At 35.2% G+C, this 19,671-nt stretch overlaps 1 protein-coding gene across 1 annotated transcript in view; it reads left to right on the top strand.

The window, feature by feature from the left end:
* The first annotated feature begins 19,494 nt into the window (after window positions 1-19,494).
* Window positions 19,495-19,671, top strand: part of SRFBP1 (serum response factor binding protein 1) — a 62,071-nt gene continuing 61,894 nt past the window's right edge. Inside the window, exon 1 of the mRNA XM_011963696.1 lies at window positions 19,495-19,597. Within this exon, the coding sequence (XP_011819086.1) occupies window positions 19,562-19,597 (36 nt within the window). The 5' untranslated portion in view covers window positions 19,495-19,561. The remainder of the gene's footprint in view (window positions 19,598-19,671) is intronic.

The raw sequence follows: 19,671 nt of genomic DNA on the forward strand, positions 1-19,671 counted from the left end.
GTCCTTCGAACACTCATTTAATCAATATGAGTTTTTAATGCTAACAGTTACATCCTTACTCAGAGAGCTTAATTAAGAAATACAATGATGAAATTAGCAAAGGTACTAAAAGAGGCCATCTGGACATTTAGTCTTTCAGCCCATAGACTATCTGTATTTATTTTATGTTTTTAAAATTCATCTAGGAACAATTTAGAGAACCAATATAGCGATGCCAGATGTACTTTGCAAGATGATTAGGAAGCAGATGGTTTTATGATCACATTTGTGTTTTAAAAGGTGTTATTCTATTATATAAGGTTCACATTCATGACACATGCTTCTTGTTTAATATCGTGGATGGTGTCATCCCATCAGAGCTTCTCACACATTTCTCTTCCTTGCATCTGTTCAGTAAGTATGCAGACTGATTCTCTTAGCAGGGTGTATAAATTATCTCATTACATTGTTGGAAGAATGGTATATTATGCAGTCCTAATTTTCTTATTAACATGATAACATTAGTAAAACTTATACTATAGGCAACCATGGAAAATCAACACAGATGCCTAAAAGCCAACTTGAGTTGTGTCCAGTTAGATTTGATGTGACATTTCACTTTTATTTAACTAAGCTCAAAGGTACAACATACTCTGAAAGTAAGTCTGTATTAAGAGACTATAACTGTGATTATTCTTGGCATACTCAATTAATAATAAAAATATTAGGCTTTAGTTAACCATGATAGAGAATAAATGTGATTATAGTAACAGACATGCCCTAGTGAAGAAAGCAATTAAGCATTATGCCTTTTGCTCATGTAGTAAATTTTGATTTTCTCACTTTTTTAAGATATAGTTAAATGTAAGAAAAGCATTTCAGAAAAAGCTTGCATTGTCTATAAACTCAGTCTGTGTCCTGATATCCTGTCACTGTTCCCTGCCTGACTTGTGTAAGTAACCTAATTTTGGATCTGAATGATGCAGTGGGAATGATCCTATTACCTAAACTGACTAGATTGGTGCTACTGTGAGAAGATAACCTCATTCATTTAATTAGCATTTATTTACCACCTGCTAAATGGTCCTAGGCTACTCACTGGGAATGCAGATATATGTAGATCATTGCACATGCCCTCAAGGGGATCATAGTCCAGTGGTAAAGTAGGCATGCAAGCAATCACATGTATATGTATTTATTCAGAAACATGTATTTCAGAGAGGATAACATATTGCACATATATATTCTATAATTACACAAGTATTATACACAATTGTTTTAATATAATAATCATATTTAAAATATACAAATAATTATATATATCAGAGAGAATTACTAATTATTGTAATATTGCATTATTGTAATAATATTACAATAATAGTAATTATATTATTATTTATAAAACCTTCAGTTAATGACATTCGTTCTGAAGTATTAAAGGGGAAGTTTATGGACATCTGAGATGTACTTTAAAATGTACCTAAAGTAAGATGGATTAATGGTGGAAAGATAAATAGATAGATGATAGATAGATAGATAGATAGATAGATAGATAGATAGATAGATAGATAGACAAATAGATGATGTTGTAAAGCAAATACAGTAAAATGTTAATGATAGAATCCAGGTGGTGGGTTACACGTATTTACCCTCAACTTTTCGGTATGTTTGAAAATTATTTTCATCATAAAATGCTAGAAAGGAAAAGAAAGTAGGATGGCTGATAGTGATCAGATGTTTGAGAGTTAAAAATATGGTAAATGGAATCAAGAAAAAGTTTGCTGAATGTATTAGTCCATTTTCACGCTGCTGATAAAGACATACCGAAGCCTGGGAAGAAACAGAAGTTTAATGGACTTACAGTTCCACATGGGGGAGGCCTCACAATCATGGCAGAAGCCAAGGAGGATCAAGTCATGTCTTACATGGATGGCAGCAGGCAAAGAGAGAGAGCTTGTGCAAAGAAACTCCCATTTTTAAAACCATGAGATCTCATGAGACCCATTCACTGTCATGAGAATAGCATGGGAAAGACCCATCCCCATGATTCAAACATTTCCCAGTGTGTCCCTCCCACAACACATGGGAATTATGGGATTTACAAGATGAGATTTGGGTGGGGACACACAGCCAAATCATATCACTGAAGCTTTGGCAAAGTCTCTTGGTTTCTTTAGCGCATTTGCCCTTGCCTCATGGTACTCTAAATTCCTGTATCTGGTCCCTAAAATTCTTTTATCTGGTCCTGTACTCTATTTATACAGTTTGTCCAAGCAAGAAGATTAACATTTCCTTGTGTATTCTAGGACTTCTGAATTCTGCTTTGACCAGCGGCCTTTTTTTTTTTTTTCTTTCTTTCCGTGTGTGTGCATGTGTGTGGGTGGGTGGGTGTTTAATACTTTCTGTAACCTTATCCGTGTTCTTTGATTTTTGGCCTTTCGACTAGGGAAGGGAAGACACTCTCAGCATCCAGGTGTAAGTGCTACATGGGATGTGAAAAGGAGGCAGATATTCTTTTTATTTTTATGTAAATTTGATGCTTCATAATATTATCTCACCAAACTGCATTGAGTGCTTTTGAGTAGATAGGTGATTGTCTGGAAAGGAAAATGACAAGCTGGTAGGCAAATCAGCAGAAACTTTTTAAAAAGATGGTTACCATCATCATTACATCAGAGAAAATTAGGTTGACCCAACTGTTACAGAAAATCAAAATCAGCAGTGGCTTAAACACATAAATTTTTTTGTTTATTTGGTTGGTTGTTTATTGTTTTCTTCAAGGAAAAACCAAAACTTGGTATGATAGTTTGACAAAGTAATCAGGGTCCCAAGCTCCTTCAAAACTTTACTTTGCAGTTTTTATATGTGGCCTCATCTTTATGTTTGCAAATATTACCGAAGTTCATACTGTTGTATCAACAGTCCTATCAGCAGGAAGGAGGAAGACCTGGAGGCACATTCACTTCAACATAAGTTGTACCTACCAATTCACTTATATTCATCTAAAGGATTCAAAATGAGTAAGCATGCCAACCTTTCTGTACAGGAGGCTAAACTGTAGTCTATACTCTGGACAGGAGAATATATTTTTAGTTGTCCCAGTTTTTTAAAAAAATCAATAATTCTCTTAATATATCACATAAGGAGAACAGGTAGTAGAAAAAACTATCAATCACAGTTACAGAATTATCAGTCTAGAATAATATATAATAAAATAGAGAACTTGAGAGTCCTGCAATCAATATTTCAAAGGATTAAAAAAATGAAACCAACTAGAAGTAAAATATAGAAGGAGGCAATAGAGTTTAGTGGCCCAGGAGAAAATTCAATGTGTGCTGAATCCTCAAGGACATATTGGTGTTTCATTGTACTAGATTTGGTCTCAAACAGAATAAGCAGAAGTGGAAAGTAGGAAATATCTTGAATTATCCTTGACTAATATTTCTTTTTGATTAATTAGAAAATAATGATGGTAGGTAGTAATTTGCCATTTCCTCACATTGGGAATTGGACAGAGAAAGCATATCTTCAATTTGTCAAAAAAAAAAAATCAGAAGTAAATTTATGAAACCTTTGGGGCAGGGAGTGCTGCTGTCCCTTTTGTCTTGTGGAATTAAGGTAGTCGATGTAGAGATCTATCTACTACCCTAGTTTTACAGGTGATGATCCTGAAGTTCAAGATGAAGTGACTCTCCCAGGGCCACAGCAGTAATAAATTTTCATATTGGCACTAGACACAGAAGCATTCTGATTCATAGTCCGTGGCTCTTAAATCTCTAAAAGTTTTCTTGGCAGCATCTAGCTATTCATCAAATTTTAGCCTCCTCAATCTTGGAAAGGTATCAGCACGTCCATGTAGAATTATTTTCAGATCTTTGTAACATTGAGTCAAAAAACCAGTTTAACTCAGAGTCCCTTTATAATAATCTAAATTCTGCATCTTTATGAGGATTCATTTAATCCATTGCTCAGCCTGCTTTTGTGTACATACTGACATAGCTTTTTATTCATCTTAGTGACGATTAATAGTAGTTTTGTATATTAAGAAAATCTGACTTTGCTATTTTTTATTAATAATATTCTCAATTTAACCAAGTACTCAATGCCAGCATGCACAAAATACACGTTCCTGTTAATAGCATAGATATTCAGCTAGATGCTGGGAATAAGATGGTGAGCAAAATCAGACACGGTTCCAACTAATACTGGGCTTAGAGTTTAGTGGGGAGACAGACATTTAACAAGCACAGTAGTGGTCACATAATTTTAAAAATTACAGAAAATAACATGCCCAATAAAAGCACATGATAAAGACCTTCAACAAATATTTATTGAATGAATTATTGGATACTGACCATATATGGGAAATGGTAGCCTGATTTGAAGTGAGATGGTAATGTTAAGATGCATCAAATTGTTAAGGGCTTTGAAAGGCAGGATAGGACTTTAGACCTTGTACAATAAAATGTATGGATAAAGAGAGTCATTGAAGGTTATAAATGAAGAAACAAAATGATCCTCTTATGTTTTGGGAAGAAAGGTTTTGATATTAGTGAGAGAATGGCATTGAGGGTGTAAAACAAGAAACAAGCAGATCAGTTTGCTGGCAATTTTAACAGTTTCGGTAACAGATAATGAGAGACTGAACAAAGGTAGTGAGATAGAGAATGAGGAATGAATTTAAAAGACATTTCATGGATACTTATGACAGAAATTGGTGACAAATAATCCTTTAAGGTGTCAGGGATAAGATAAATGAGATATTAAAATTCATCCAATGTTTCTGGTTTAAATGACTAAGATTACATCAGTAAATAAGACAGAACAAAGAATAAGTTTTGTAAATAGAGCTGAGGAAGAAAAACAGCCACTCCTGGTATTGGAGAACTGATCTAAAACTCACAGCCAGGCTTCAGTGTCATTACAAGTTGGTTTGATGCTCAAAATTAGGCCATAGTGTTCTGCTCTTGAACATAAACAGTCTTACAGAATATCAACATCAAATGAGGTTACTCTGAGACAATGACTAAGCGAAACTAAAAAATGGTCATTGTTCAACCACAAAATACCAAATATTCCTTTCCCTAGCTAAAATGAGTGACTGTTTTTATAAACCACTTTCAACTTTATCTTCACTGTAGTCAGCCCTCCTCTATACATAAGATTTATTGAGATATTCATGGACTTTCCTTCTGCTTTCTGAAAACAACCAATTCAGATCTAACCTCTGCTTCATCAGATCCTCTCCAAAATTACTCAAGCAAACCCATAATTCTATAAATGCTTTCAAACATCTTCTTACTGAGACCCTGTGTTTCCCTATAGTGTGCATTCTCCCTCATTGAAACAAGTAATAAATCTAACTCATTTAACTACAGCTGTGCTTCTGGTGGTCTTTGGCTGAAGGTCATTGCATGGCAATAGGCCTAATATTAGACAATGTCATCTTGAAGTGTTTCTTGAGATATAAGATACTACTGGAAATACAGTTGCTATGTTGTGTCATTCATTTTCTTTTGGTTCATTAAGTTCTTAGAGATACACGTTTCTGAGGAAATCATTCTGAAGGATCCTAAAAAGGGACCAAAAAATTCAGAATTGCTTAAGAATCTACTATCAGTGTCTTTTGACAAATTCTGTGTATCCAAAAAGAAAGCAATCATGTAAAAGTTTAACTTAGATAAAAGTAATGTAAATGTCTTTGTGTATTAACATGCTATAAAAGGTACCACTCAAGGCAAAAAATAAATAGGAGAAGAGGTAATTTTTATAAAAAATTGGAGCAGTGAGGTCTGCTTTTTGTTAAAAATATTTTCTAAGCTTTGTCATAAATATTGCCATTTGTGCAACTACAGTATGACATTATATGGTAACTGGTCATACGTAACAATCTACTGCATAAATAGAATGACTTGGATTAATCCGGTATGTTTTGTAGCATATATACAGTTAAAACCCAGCATGAAAGGTTAAATAGGAAATGTTGCCCAATATTGCTTAACAGTAAAATGCTCCATTGTGATGAGATTATTTGGTTTAATATCACGTTACTCTCTGATGCCTTTTAAACTTTTTGGGAACAGGTATAATTTGTAGAAAAATCTTGATTTAGTTTAAATGTAGGTTTTTTAAACTATTAATGTCTTTTTTATATTTTTATAAGAATGTACAAGGAAATTACTTTTGAAGAAATGAGCTTCTATTTAAATGTTGAAATATTTGTATGCTGTGAGTTTAAGAAGCCTTTAATTACCTGTAAGTTTTAGAGAACCATCTGCTTTCCATGATTGTAAAAAAGAAAAAAACTATGAAAACATCATTTTAAAGGCTCCCTACAGATTATATTGATTGTCAAGTATATTTAATAAAGTATTAATCAAACGCAAAAAGTAGAGACATTCCTACATATTGGTGTGTCACAGCATTCCCTAACAACATTATTGTCTTTGTTTATAAGCCCAGACTTCTGCAGATATTATCCTGTCCCACAGCCCAGCCCTTGGTATTTCATTGCACTATACAGTTGGTTGTTATAGACATAAACATAGATCATGGGTTTTCAACCTTAGTACTGTTGACATTTGGGCTGGATAATTTTTTGTCGAATTAATAGTGTCCATGTGGCTAGGTCAGGTACGAAAAAGTCTGATGTGAAGCAACCACTACCTGATGAGGCTTACAGCTTAGACAGTGATACATGTTGGGAGGCAAGAGAGGAAGCGGTAACTGACTCAGCCAACACAGTCAAGACTTGTCAATCAATGGCAAAGGACTGGGATGATGATCTCATATTAAAGCGCTCTGAAACCCAGCTTAGTGCCTAAGAGGTCACTGGTGACATTAACAAGTAGACTCTCAGTAGAGTGGTAACAAGTAGTTACCAAAGTTCAGTGAGCACACTGAGGAATCTCTGTAAAATAATGAAGCAGAGATAACATGCTTGACTATGAATTGGGCAAAATAACAGAGCTTCTCTCTCTTACTCTTCTTCTTGAGAAACAGCATTTGATTTCTTCAAGCAGAGGCTAGGTGACCTGCTAATGTTACCTCTCCAGGCTATATATCTTGCCTCTCTCTTGGTCTTGATGGAGAAGTGGCCGAACAAATTTGTTACAAATCCTTTATTCCTTAATGGACAGATTAAAAATGTTTTCTCTGAACAGGCTTACACTGTAAACCTTAAGTAAAACTATTTATAGTTGAATTTCCAAATAAACAAATTATTTGGGAATAATATACGAGGATTAAAATTGCAATTCAATGCACACAATCCAGAGGAGCTCTTAGATGTGTCTGAAAAATAAAAAGAAAGGCTGGAATTTTATTGAGGAAAAGAGAAATGTTATGTACATTGTTTTGAAAGAAAGTTCATTGGCACTGGCAGTGTTGAGCTGAGTGAGCATAGGAACTTCTGAGCTCTGAGTAGTAAGTGGCAGCAGTTACTATGTAAGATGTAATCTTCAAGTGATGATTTTTTCTGTTGAATTGCAAAAATACTTCCTGGAACAGGGACTTGGGTGTCCTTCCCCATGGCTTCCCAATTCCATTTTAGTTGGGTATGACATGAACATCTCCATTTTGAATAAACAACGTTCACAATATCATTCACTTTACTCTCGTTCAAACTTCTATCTTTATGTTTAAGTATAATGCAGCAAAATTTCCTTTAGAGACTATTCAATAATTTACAGATCCATAAATTTCCAGGTATTCTGAAACCTACTTCTATCAGTTTACTAAGATTCATGTATTTTGTTTTTTGCCTTAAAACACCTTACTTCAGTTTTTCAAATGTTTAATAACTTAAGAAAACTATCATTTTTTAGGAGGGATGTGTGTAGAAAATATATTTAAGAAATTAAAATGGTTTTCATTTCTAGGCATAACAATGTTTTTGGAGACTTTAGGGGTTTATGAAAGATCATTTGGAAGCTTTATTCTATTTGTGAAATAGTGTGTCTTCTACTACCTTACTTTTATCTAATTAATTTCTTCCAGTGGAAACTTTTTCTTCCTATTCTTCAGCTTCCTATTAAAGTGCCTTCCTTCCTTGAAAATGAAACTCAAATTCCACCTCTTGTAGGAAGTATTCTCGTCAAACTGCTTACTCACTGCCCTGTTATACTCCAATAGTGTCTCACACTCTTACTACAGTACTTAATGTAGTCTATCTTGGTATTAGAATAAATTGAGTTACTACTCTAAGTCCACGGTGGACATGGACAATGTCTTCATCATTTTTGCATCTCCTACTGAACCTAGTACAATGCTTTGTAAAACAGATACTCAAAAATGTTTATTAAAATGAATCAAAGCCAATCTCTATGTTGAAAAGAATGTGAACTGGGTTTTAATAAGGTTTTCTTAACTTAACTTTAAATTATTACAGGCTTTGTTACAATAATCTTGAGCCTATCTTGGGCTAATTGGCAAACAATTAAAAGAAGTAAATTGTATATGTGAAGGAAAGTATAGTTTTTAAATTGTATTACCTCATAATTATTGATATTAATAAGTAATTAGATGAATGGGAATTAATGACATGGTGGCTACCAACTATTAATGTAATGTATACATTCATATCACAGAGCTGTTATAAAACCGCTACCAGTGATTTTATGTCAAAAGACTTGGACTGTCTCCTTATTACCTCTATGACCTCAGGTATATTTTTATTCATAAAATATGAATCTCTCATATGTACCATGCTTGTCTCACAAAGTTACTGTTAAGATCAAATGAAATAATAAAAATAACAGTAAGTTATTTAGAGGTAAATATTCATCAAGAACTCTATACTGTGCTTTCATTTAAATATCACAACAATCCTGTGAGATAGATTTTCACTCCTATTTTCACAAATAAAGCCTTGGCACAGACAGCTTACATAGTTTCCCCAAGATCATATGGTTATTAAGAGGTAGAATTAGAATTTAATATCAGATAGTCTGATTCCAGAGCCAAAGCTCTTAGCCGAAATGTTAAATTGCTAAGTAAGTATTAGCTCTATCACTTTGAATTTTATAAAACTTGGCTTCATGACATTAACGACCTACTGAAAATTTTTAAGATATAAAATTTCTAGAATAAAACTTTCTTAGATTTCCTAGATACATAAAGTAACAAATCTAATCAAAATGCTACATAAAAATTAAAATGCAATTTATGCCAGAAATGTTAGAAGATTCATTTAGTAAAGCTATTAACTTAGTGACTTGTCAATTATCTGCCTCTTATACAGTAGCTGGTTACACTCTTTAGTTTGTTCTATATTTTTTAAAAACAGAATCTTAAATGAATGCATTAGTGTTTCACTTAGACACTTTATTGTTTAGTGACTTAAAATCAAAATTTGAAATCTTAAGGTGTTAATCCTAAGCATTAAATAAATATAAGATGTGGTATATCCATCTATTTTCTTTCTAATTCATTTAGATTGCTTCCCTCAACATGTGCAATTTGGATTACAATGTGCAATTTGGAGAACAACACTGCCACCCAGGGGATAGAGGATTGAAAGTGCAAAGTCAAAATAAAATTTGAGAGCAGTGGTAGTGGATTGTGGATGAAACACTCAGTTGTTTTGCAATCTGTTGTGAGGTGAATTACTAACAATAGTTCAAATACCAAAGATTGTAAACAACATGCTATAAAAAACATAAGATTCTAAATAGTAACTTCTCTTTTTTCTATTCATTTAAGTAAAAGAGAAAAATATAGAGTTACATCTACTTTCTTCATAATGGCCCATAACTTTCTAACAGCTGCGATACAATTAGAACACATATGGGAAAAATGCCTTAAAAAGAAAAACAACATATCAAAGCAATTGAGGCCTCTAGTAAAATAGAAAAAAAAACCTGGATTTGATTAAATTATTCACCATGAAAAACATCAAATATCATTCTAAGTTGTGAAATTTTAAAGCTCTTCCTATTAAAGTCAGGAAAAAATAAAGGATACTCACTATCACTGTTATTACTTACACTGTTATTACATTTGTTTGGAAATTCTAATAAATATAATCATTCAAACAAAATAATTGCTATAAATACTGAAAGAGGTAATTATCTTTCTAATAATATGACTGCAAACTTAAAAATCCTTCTCACTTCCAAAAAAATACTTGAAAAAGTGACTGGAAAACATACACAAAAAAATTCATGATTTATAGTTTGTATCTATATTGGTAACCAGCTAAAGTATATGGAAATGAGAGAACATATTCCTTTCACAATTGCAACAACAACTATGAGACTACATTTTAAATTTTATCTGGTTTAAGAGTTAATAACACATGGTACAAAATTTATAAGGTACAAAAGGAAACATGGTAGAAAGATTTTACCTATGTTTATCCAGCTCCTCCCTTCCCCTGTAAAGAACAAAGATACTATACAAACAAGTAATTGTGGTTTGTGTGTGTATGTGTACACATATCTTTCCTTCTAAAACACACAAACAATAGCATACTATTGTGTAGTGATACTTGATTTATTCATTGCACAATATATCATGAAAAGCCTTTCATTCCAATAAAGAGCTGATTATTCTTTTTAATGGATTATTAATCAGTTACATGTTGAACAAGTTCCCTCCAATCTTCTATTATTACAAACACTTATATACTGAATAGCTTTTTACATGCATCAGTAATTTGTACCAGTGTAACGTTACCATATTTTTCTAGAAGTATAATTGCTAGTCCAAGGGTAAACATATTTATTTAAGAGATTATTGAACTTTAATTGACACACAACTGCATATATATAAAGTATACACTTTGATAACTTTTGACATATGTATCTACTGTGATACCGTCACCAAAATCAAGATAATGAACATATCAATTACCCTCCAAAACTTCCTCATGACCATTTTAATTTTTTTTCTGGCATCCTTCTATCCCTCCTCTCTCACTTCTGTAGGCAACCATTGATCTATTTTTGTAACTATACATTAGTTTGCATTTCCTATAATTTTATATAAAAGAAATAATATAGTATGTACTCTTTTTGTCTTGATTCTGCCACCCAGCATAATTATTTTGAAATTCATCCATGTTGTAGTGTGTGTCATTGCTTTCTTTTACTGAATGATGGTAGTGTGTGTGTGTATGTGTGTGTGTGTGTGTGTATCAGAGTTTATTCATTTGCCTGTTGAATAAAGTTTTGTATTGTTTTTATCATTTGGCTATTAAAAGTATAACTTCTCTGAATATTCAAGCACAAGACTCTGTATAGACACGTAGTGCCATTTCTCTATTAATCTAGATGAGAAGGCCTAGATCATATACTAGAAACTTCTTTAAAAACTCTGTCTATAAATTTTACTACATTACATTCCCACTAATGATGTTTGAGAGTTCCAGGTACTCCGCATCCTACTTGGTATAATCAGACTTTTTATTTTAGCCATTCTAGTAGGTAGGTAATGAAATCACATTGTGGTTTTAATTTGCATTTCCCTGATGTCTAATGATGCTGAACATATTTTCATGTGCTTATTTGCTATTCACATATCTTTTAAGAGTGAAATATCTGTTCAAATCTTCTGCCTGTTTTCTTAACTTTCGTGTTTGGAGAGTTCTTTACATAGTCAAGGTTAAAGTCCTTTATAAAATACTTAATTTTCAAAACTTTTCTCTTCATGTGTGGTTTCTCTTTTGACTATCTTCCCAGTGTCTTTTGAAGAGTAGAAGTTCTATTGTTGATTCAGTCCAATTTTTAAATGTATTTTTATATGGATTCTGCTTTTTGTCTAATATCCTGGAAATTTTTGCCCAATCCAAGGTCACAATATTTTTTCAATTGAAAATATTTTTTTCTTAATTTTTTGTATTGTTAATTTTTATGTATACATAGTAGGTGTATATATTTATGGGGTACATGAGATATCTTGATGCAGGTATACAATGTGTAATAATCACATCAGGGTAAGTGGGGTATTAATCACCTCCAGCATTTATTATTTCTCTGTTTTATGAATGTTCCAATTATACTCGTTTAGTTATTTTTAAATGCACAATAAATTATTCTTGACTGTAGTCATATACTAGATCATATTCATTCTATATACCTATATTTTTGTACACATTAACAACCCCACATCCCCCATCCACTACACTTCTCAGCCTTTGGTAATCATCATTCTATTCTCTATCTTCATGAGTTCAAATGTTTTAATTTTTAGCTCCCACAAATAAGTGAGGACATGTGAAGTTTCTTTTTCTACGCCTGGCTTATTTCACTTAACATCATGTCCTACAGTTCCTTCCATGTAACTGCAAATAACAGGATCTCATTTTCATGACTGAATGTATTTCATTGCATGTATGCATCACATTTTCTTTATCCATTTATCTGTTGATGAACATTAGGTTGATTCCAAATCTTGGCTATTGTGAATAGTGCTGCAATAAATATGGAAGTGCAGGCATCTCTCTGATAGTCTGATTTCCTTTATTTTGGGTATATACCTAGCAGTGGGATTGCTGTAACATATGGTAGTTCTATTGTTAGTTTTTTGAGGAATCTCCACACTGTTCTCCATAGTGGATGTACTAATTTACATTCCCACCAATAGTGTAACAGGGGTTTCCTTTTCTTCACATTCTCACTAGCATTTGTTATTGTCTGTCTTCTGGATAAAAGTCATTGTAACTGGAATGAGAAGACATCTCATTGTAGTTTTCATTTGCTTTTCTCTGACGATCAAGATATTGAGCATCTTCTTGTACCTGTTTGCCATTTTTATGTCTTTGAGAAATATCTATTAGATACTTTGCTCATTTTTAAATCAGATTATTAGATTTTTTCTACTAAGTTGTCGGGACTCTTTATATAGTCTGGTTATTAACCCTTTGTCAGATGAATAGTTCCCAAATATTTTCTCACATTCTGTGAGTTTTCTCTTCACTGAGTTGATTGTTTCCTTTGTTGTGTGGAAGCATTTTAACTTGATGTGATCCCATTTGTCCACTTTTGCTTTGGTTGACTGTGCTTGTAGACTATTACTCAATAAATCTTTGTTCAGATCAACGTCCTGGAGAGCTTCCCCAAAGTTTTCTTTTAATAGCTTCATAGATTCAGGTCTTAGATTTAAGTCTTTAATCCATTTTTATTTGATTTTTATATATGGTGAGAGATGGGGGTCTAGTTTCGTTCTTCTGCATATGAATGTACAGTTTCCTAGCAGCACTTATTCAAGAAAATGTCCTTTTCCCAATGCATGTGCTTGGCACCTTTATAAAAATTGAGTTCACTGTAAATGTGTGGATTTATTTCTGGATTCTCTACTCTGTTCCATTGGTCTGTGTGTCTGTTTCTGTGCCAGTACCATGTTATTTTGGTTTCTATTGCTCTGTAGAATAATTTGACGCCAGATAATATGATTCCTCCGGTTTTAGTCTTTTTGCTTAGGCTAGCTATGGCTATTCTGGGTCTTTTGTGGTTCCGTATAAATTTTAGGATGTTTTGTCTATATCTGTGAAAAATGTCATTGATATTTTGGTAGGATTGCATTGGATCTGTAGGTTGCTTTGGGTGGTACGGACATTGAAAAAACATTGATACTTCCAATTCATAAACATGGAATATCTTTCCATTTGTGTGTGTGTCCTCTTCAATTTCTTGCATCATAGTTTTTCTTGCATTATAGTTTTCATTGTAGAGATCTTTCACTTCTTTAAGTTTATACCTAGGTATTTAATTTTATTTGTAGCTATTATACATGGGATTACTTTCTTGATTTTTCACATGGTTCACTGAACACAGAAATGTTACTGATTTTTGTATGCTGATTTTGTATCCTGCAACTTTAGTCAATTTATCATTTCTAATCGCTTTTTGGTGGAGATGTTGTTTTTCCAAATATAAGATCATATAATCTGCAAAACTAGGATAATTTTACTTTCTTTCCAATTTAGATGCTCTTTATTTCTTTCTCTTGTTTGATTGCTCTAGCTAAGACTTTCAGTACTATGTTTAATAACAGTGGTTAAAGTGAGCATCCTTGTCTTGTTCTAGATCTTAGCAGAAAATCAGGTTTTCACCAATCATTATGATATTGGCTGTTTCTGTCACGTGGCTTTTATTATGTTCAGATACGTTCTTTGTATACTCTGTTAAGTTTTTATTGTGAAGGAATGCTAAACTTATCAAATGTGTTCTCAGCATCAGTTAAAATTATCATATTTTTATCATTTATTCTGTTGATATGATGTGTCATATCAATTGATTTGCATATGATGAACCATCCTTGCACCCCTGGCATAAATCTCACTTTGTCATGATGAATGATTTTTTAATGTGTTGTTGAATTCAGTTTGCTAGTATTTTGTTGAGAATTTTTGCATCAATGTTCATAGAGATATTCTGTAGTTTTCTCTCCTAGATGTGTCTTTAGCTTTGGTATTAGGGTAATACTGGCTTCATAGAATGATTTTGGAAGTATTCTCTTCTTTGTTTTTCAGGATAGTTTGAGTAGGGCTGTTCTTAGTTCTTCTTTAAGTGCACAGTAAAATTCAGCAGTGAAGCCATCAAGCCCCAGGCTTTTCTTTGCTGGAAAACTTTTTATTAAGGCTTCTATCTTATCACTTGTTATATTTCTTCATGGTTCAATCTTGGTACATTATATGTGTCTAGGAATTTATCCTTTCTTCTAAGTTTTCCAATTAGTTAGCATGTAGTTGCTTACAGTACAAAGTTTTTGTCCTATGATTTCTTGAAGTTCTATAGGTTTTACATTTAGATATAAACTCAACCATTTTGAGTTGTTTTTCTAGGTGGTGTTACATGTGGGTGAAAGTGGTGTGTGTGCATGTGTGTGTGCTCCATATAGATATCCAATTATTCAGGCACAATTTGTTGAGAAAACTAACTTTTCCTCACAGAATTGCCTTTGAAACTCTCAAAAATCATGTGTTCATATATGTGTGAGTAAGCTTTTTAATTTTATTCTGTTTACTAAACATCCATGTTTAGTTGTAATCTATAATAGTATGACTAAAACTTTAAAAAAAGTGCAAAATGAGAACAATGGTAGTAATCCAGCTTGTTAGATAAGAGATCACTTTGATGTAGTCATGGAAGAATTCTCAAGGAAAGTGGGTGTTGAGAACTGAATTGTTTCCCCCGCCCTTCAAATTCATATGTTGAAGACCTAACCCTGAGTATAATGCTACTCAGAGATCAAATCTTTAGGGATGTAGTAAGTTTAAATAAGGTCATAATGCTAGGACTCCAATAGGATTGGTGCCACTATAAGAAGAGGAAAACACCAGAGAGCTCTCTCTCCACATGTGCACAGCAGAAAGGTCACGTGGGGTTGTGACCACAAAAAGGTGGCTATTTACAAGCAAAGAAGAGAGCTTGTACCAGAAACTAACCCTGATGGTACCTTGATCTTGGACTTCAAGCATCCTAAATAAATCTGTGTTGTGTAAGCTATCCAGATTGTGGTATTTTTTATGGCACCCCAAACCGACTAACACAGTGGGATCTAAGAAACTCTTGAGGAACTTGACATTGAAAAATTTGAGTCTCTATGGAATGTGTTTGTGGACCCTTAGTTCCACTAATTGGAACACTGTAATAAAAAGAAAAAAAGGTCGCAAACTAGTTACTTTTAATTATAATAGCTTTGTCATTTCATACATCTGACAGCATTGAATTGATCCAGGTCAGCCCTCCATGAATAAAACAGTGAGACAGTTTGCTTTCTAGAGAAACTTTCAACCTAATTAACACAAATACATTATTATTACTGGAGAAACTGGGCATTGCTTAATGAAAGCCAGTTAGTAGAACTACCTCTGTTATCAAACAAAATAATTTTTGAGACTGTAGGAAGTCTCAAAAAAGAGGTCGGAAGATTGAGTTGGAGGTGATATACCTGGAACAAATGATTTCACATTAATATTGTGAAAATGGAACACTACTAGTCTCTTTAAAAATAAGAGTATCTAAGGTTGTTGAGAGCTTTTAATATAAAAGAATAACCAGTACACAAATAATTTCAAATTAAAGTAGACTGTCATAAATAGTATAGTATGCTCCACTGGTAGACTATCATAAATACTATAAATATGACCCACTGGTGAGCAAAATTAAACTTATCTTTGGGGCTGTGGAAATAATTCTTAAAAGAGATGGATGGAATTTGACCTGGTCTTGAGAAGTAGCACTTGAGAAAGCAGATGTAGCAGAGGAAGCCTCATAGCTAATGGAGACAGCATGGGCTAAGGAGGAAAACAACTAAGCAAGTGCTGATCCTGAGGAGACTGGTGGTTTAGGAACTGAGATTTTAGGGATCAAAAGAAGTGGTCAAAAGGCTGCAAAGCTTTTTAGAGTTACAGGAAAATTTTGTATTAATAATACATTTTCTGAAGCATTATGGGATCATCATAACTCCTTTCTCCCAAATTTAAAGACAGATTTTCCATAAAGCTCTCTATTTTTCTTGATTATTTGACATTCCTTCCTATGTATTTATATGCAAAGTACACTACCCACCTGGAGATGAAAAAGCTCCTACACTGCAGGAGTTCAGCTTTAATGACAGAAGATAGACAAAGGAAACAATTACAATTCAGTGTATGATTTAGTAATGGCAAAACTACCTTCATGTAACACTGGTCAAACAAGAAGTCAGCTGTTAAATCCATTTGTGTCCAAATAATGCACCAAACTAAAAGAACATCTATTTCGTTTACCAAGTCAGAGCTATTCTAAGTGGAGTTCAGTTTTATGAGTTAACAGCATGGGTTCTGGACAAGGCTGGTTTCTTGGGCAAAGGCTCAGAAGTGGGCCTTGGTTAACTGTGCTTTGGGAACATCTTGAAATTATTAGTAATTTCATTTTGGAATTTGAGTTTTGTTAGTGAAGTCCAGCGGTATAATGGAATATGTGCCAAGGCCTTGTTGTCTCAGGTCATGTGTGGTCCTGTCTCCCACAGCCTCCCCAGGTAGACTCTCTGGTTTCCTGCTCTCCTGTCTCCACCCAGCAACTGCTGCCACCTTGTTCCAGTGCATACACTCCTACCTGAGTCTTGGGGCAGGGGTCTCAGGCACCTTTGAGGGTCTGCTCTGACAACCTAATGTCTCTGTGCTTTAGGGAGCATCGCATTAAATAGTAAATTTAAAAACACCAAGAAGAGTCAAGAGACACTATAGAAGAAACTAGTTATTTCGCTTGTTTTGTTTTGAGACGAAGTTTCACTCTTGTTGCCCAGTCTGGAATGGTCTTGGCTCACTGTGACCTCCGCCTCCCGAGTTCAAGTGATTCTCCTGCTTCAGTCTCCCAAGTAGCTGGATCACAAGCATGCGTCACCACGCTCAGTTAATTTTGCATTTTTAGTAGAGACGGGGTTTCGTTTCTGGAATTGGTTCCTTCTGGTGGGTTCTTGGTCTCACCAACTTCAAGAATGAAGCCGCGGACCCTCGCAGTGAGTGTTACATTTCTTAAAGATGGTGTGTCTGGAGTTTGTTCCTTCAGATGTTCAAATGTGTCCGGAGTTTATTCCTTCTGGTGGGTTGGTGGTCTTGCTGACTTCAGGAGTGAAGCCACAGACCTTTGCAGTAAGTGTCACAGCTCTTAAAGGTGGCACATCCAGAGCTGTTCATTCCTCTCGGTGGGTTCGTGGTCTTGCTGGCTTTCACAAAAGAAGCTGCAGACCTTCGCCGTGAGTGTTAACAGCTCATAAAGGCAGTGTGGACCCAAAGAGTGACCAGCCGCAAGATTTATTGTGAAGAGCAAAACAACAAAGCCTCACCAGAACAGGTCACCCCACTGGTGGCTGGGGTGGCCTGCTTTTATTCCCTTATTTGGCCCCACCCACATTCTGCTGATTGGTCCATTTTATAGAGTGCTGATTGGTGTTTACAATCCCTTAGCTAGACACAGAGTGCTGACTGGTGCATTTACAATCCTTTAGCTAGACACAAAATTTCTCCAAGTCACCACCCAATTAGCTAGGCACAGAGGGCTGACTGGTTTGTTTACAGACCTTTAGCTAGACACAGAGTGCTGATTGGTGTGTTTACAATCCTTTAGCTAGACACAAAAGTTCTCCAAGTCCCCACCCAATTAGCTAGACACAGAGCACTGACTGGTGTGTTTATAAACCTTTAGCTAGACAGAGTGCTGACTGGTGTGTTCACAAACCTTTGGCCAGACCCAGAGCACTGACTGGTGCATTTACAATCCTTTAGCTAGACAGAAAAGTTCTCCAAGTCCCCAACCGACCCAGAAGCCCAGCTAGCTTCACCTCTCAGTTTCTCCATGTTAGTCAGGCTGGTCTCCAATTCCCGACCTCAGGTGATCCGCCGGCCTCAGCCTCCCAAAGTGCTGCGATTACAGGCATGAGCCACTGTCCCCTGTCGGAAGAAACGTTTTTCCTGCATTTTGAATGAAGGGGCCTGGATTTTCATTTTGCACTGCACCCCACATATTATGTAGCTGGACTTGAAGTCCTATAGCAGTGGACAGTCCCAGGCAAGTGACTCTGGGCAAGGCACTGGGTGCCTCTTAAGTCAATTTACACATCTGTAAAATAATAGTTCAGAGCAGAGTTGGATTGCTCACTCCTATAGTACTAGCTATTTGGAAGACTGAAGTGACAGGATGGCTTGGGTCCAGGAGTTTGAGGCTGCAGTGAGCTATAAATGTGCCACCGCACACCAGCCTGGATAACAGACCAGGTCTCTAACAAAATAATAATAATTATAATAGAATAATAATTTCTATCTTATTGGATTTCTGTGGAGATTTTGAGCTAATTTATGTAAATCTCTTGGACGAGCATTTGACACATTTTAATGGTCAATACTAGAAAGTGTTGACAATTATACATTACCTAATTCAAACACATTCCCTTACGTTTCCTATGCCCGCCGGCTAATATTTCTAAACAGCCATTCCCACAGGCAGTACCAAATGTGTATCCTGGTTTTGCTTCAAACGTTCATTCCTTAAATTTAAACCCTTCTATAGTGTGCAGGAAAAAATATTCGCACCTCAGCTATCATGTGAGGTTGCAACAAAAAGCTGCGAGGATCTAAAAAGGCGTGCTTGTTAGAAAAGCAAAAAATCTTCACAAACACTAGATTAAAAAAATGGAAGCAAAAAATCGTTCGTTCAAGTGCTTGACCATTTCACAAGAGCTCTTTCACAGCCGTTCTGCGACCCCCTCGCCATTACGAGAGAAAAACCAAGGCCGGTACAATGCGGTCGCAGTGTACTAAGGGGACACACACACACAGTGTACTAAGGGGACACACACACACAAACACCACACCCCCTGCATCTTGAAAACCTGGACGTTCCACAGCTACCAGCCCCCGTCTGGTTTCCATAGGAACGCGCAATTCCGTTGCGTCGCCCTCTGCGCCGGAAGTTGCTCTATATCAGTTCCGGTTCTCCCTCCAAGCGTCAACGTTTCCTTTTCCCAGGCGGCAGCTAGAGCAGACGGCGGATGAATTATGGACAGAAGAGGCTTCCGTTGAGGGGCGTGGCGACGCAGCCGCAGTTTGAGAGACCCAGTTCACGTGCAGGCAGCGGCGGATCATATTCCTTTATCTACCATGGCTCAGCCGGGAACTCTGAACCTCAATAACGAGGTGAGCGCCGAGGAACCTATGGGGCTGACTTTGAGGGTCGTCAAAACCGGGTCTTTTGAGACGCATGGTCGGAG

The sequence above is a fragment of the Colobus angolensis genome, unplaced genomic scaffold (genome assembly GCF_000951035.1).
Source record: "Colobus angolensis palliatus isolate OR3802 unplaced genomic scaffold, Cang.pa_1.0 Scaffold62, whole genome shotgun sequence".
NCBI lineage: Eukaryota > Metazoa > Chordata > Mammalia > Primates > Cercopithecidae > Colobus > Colobus angolensis.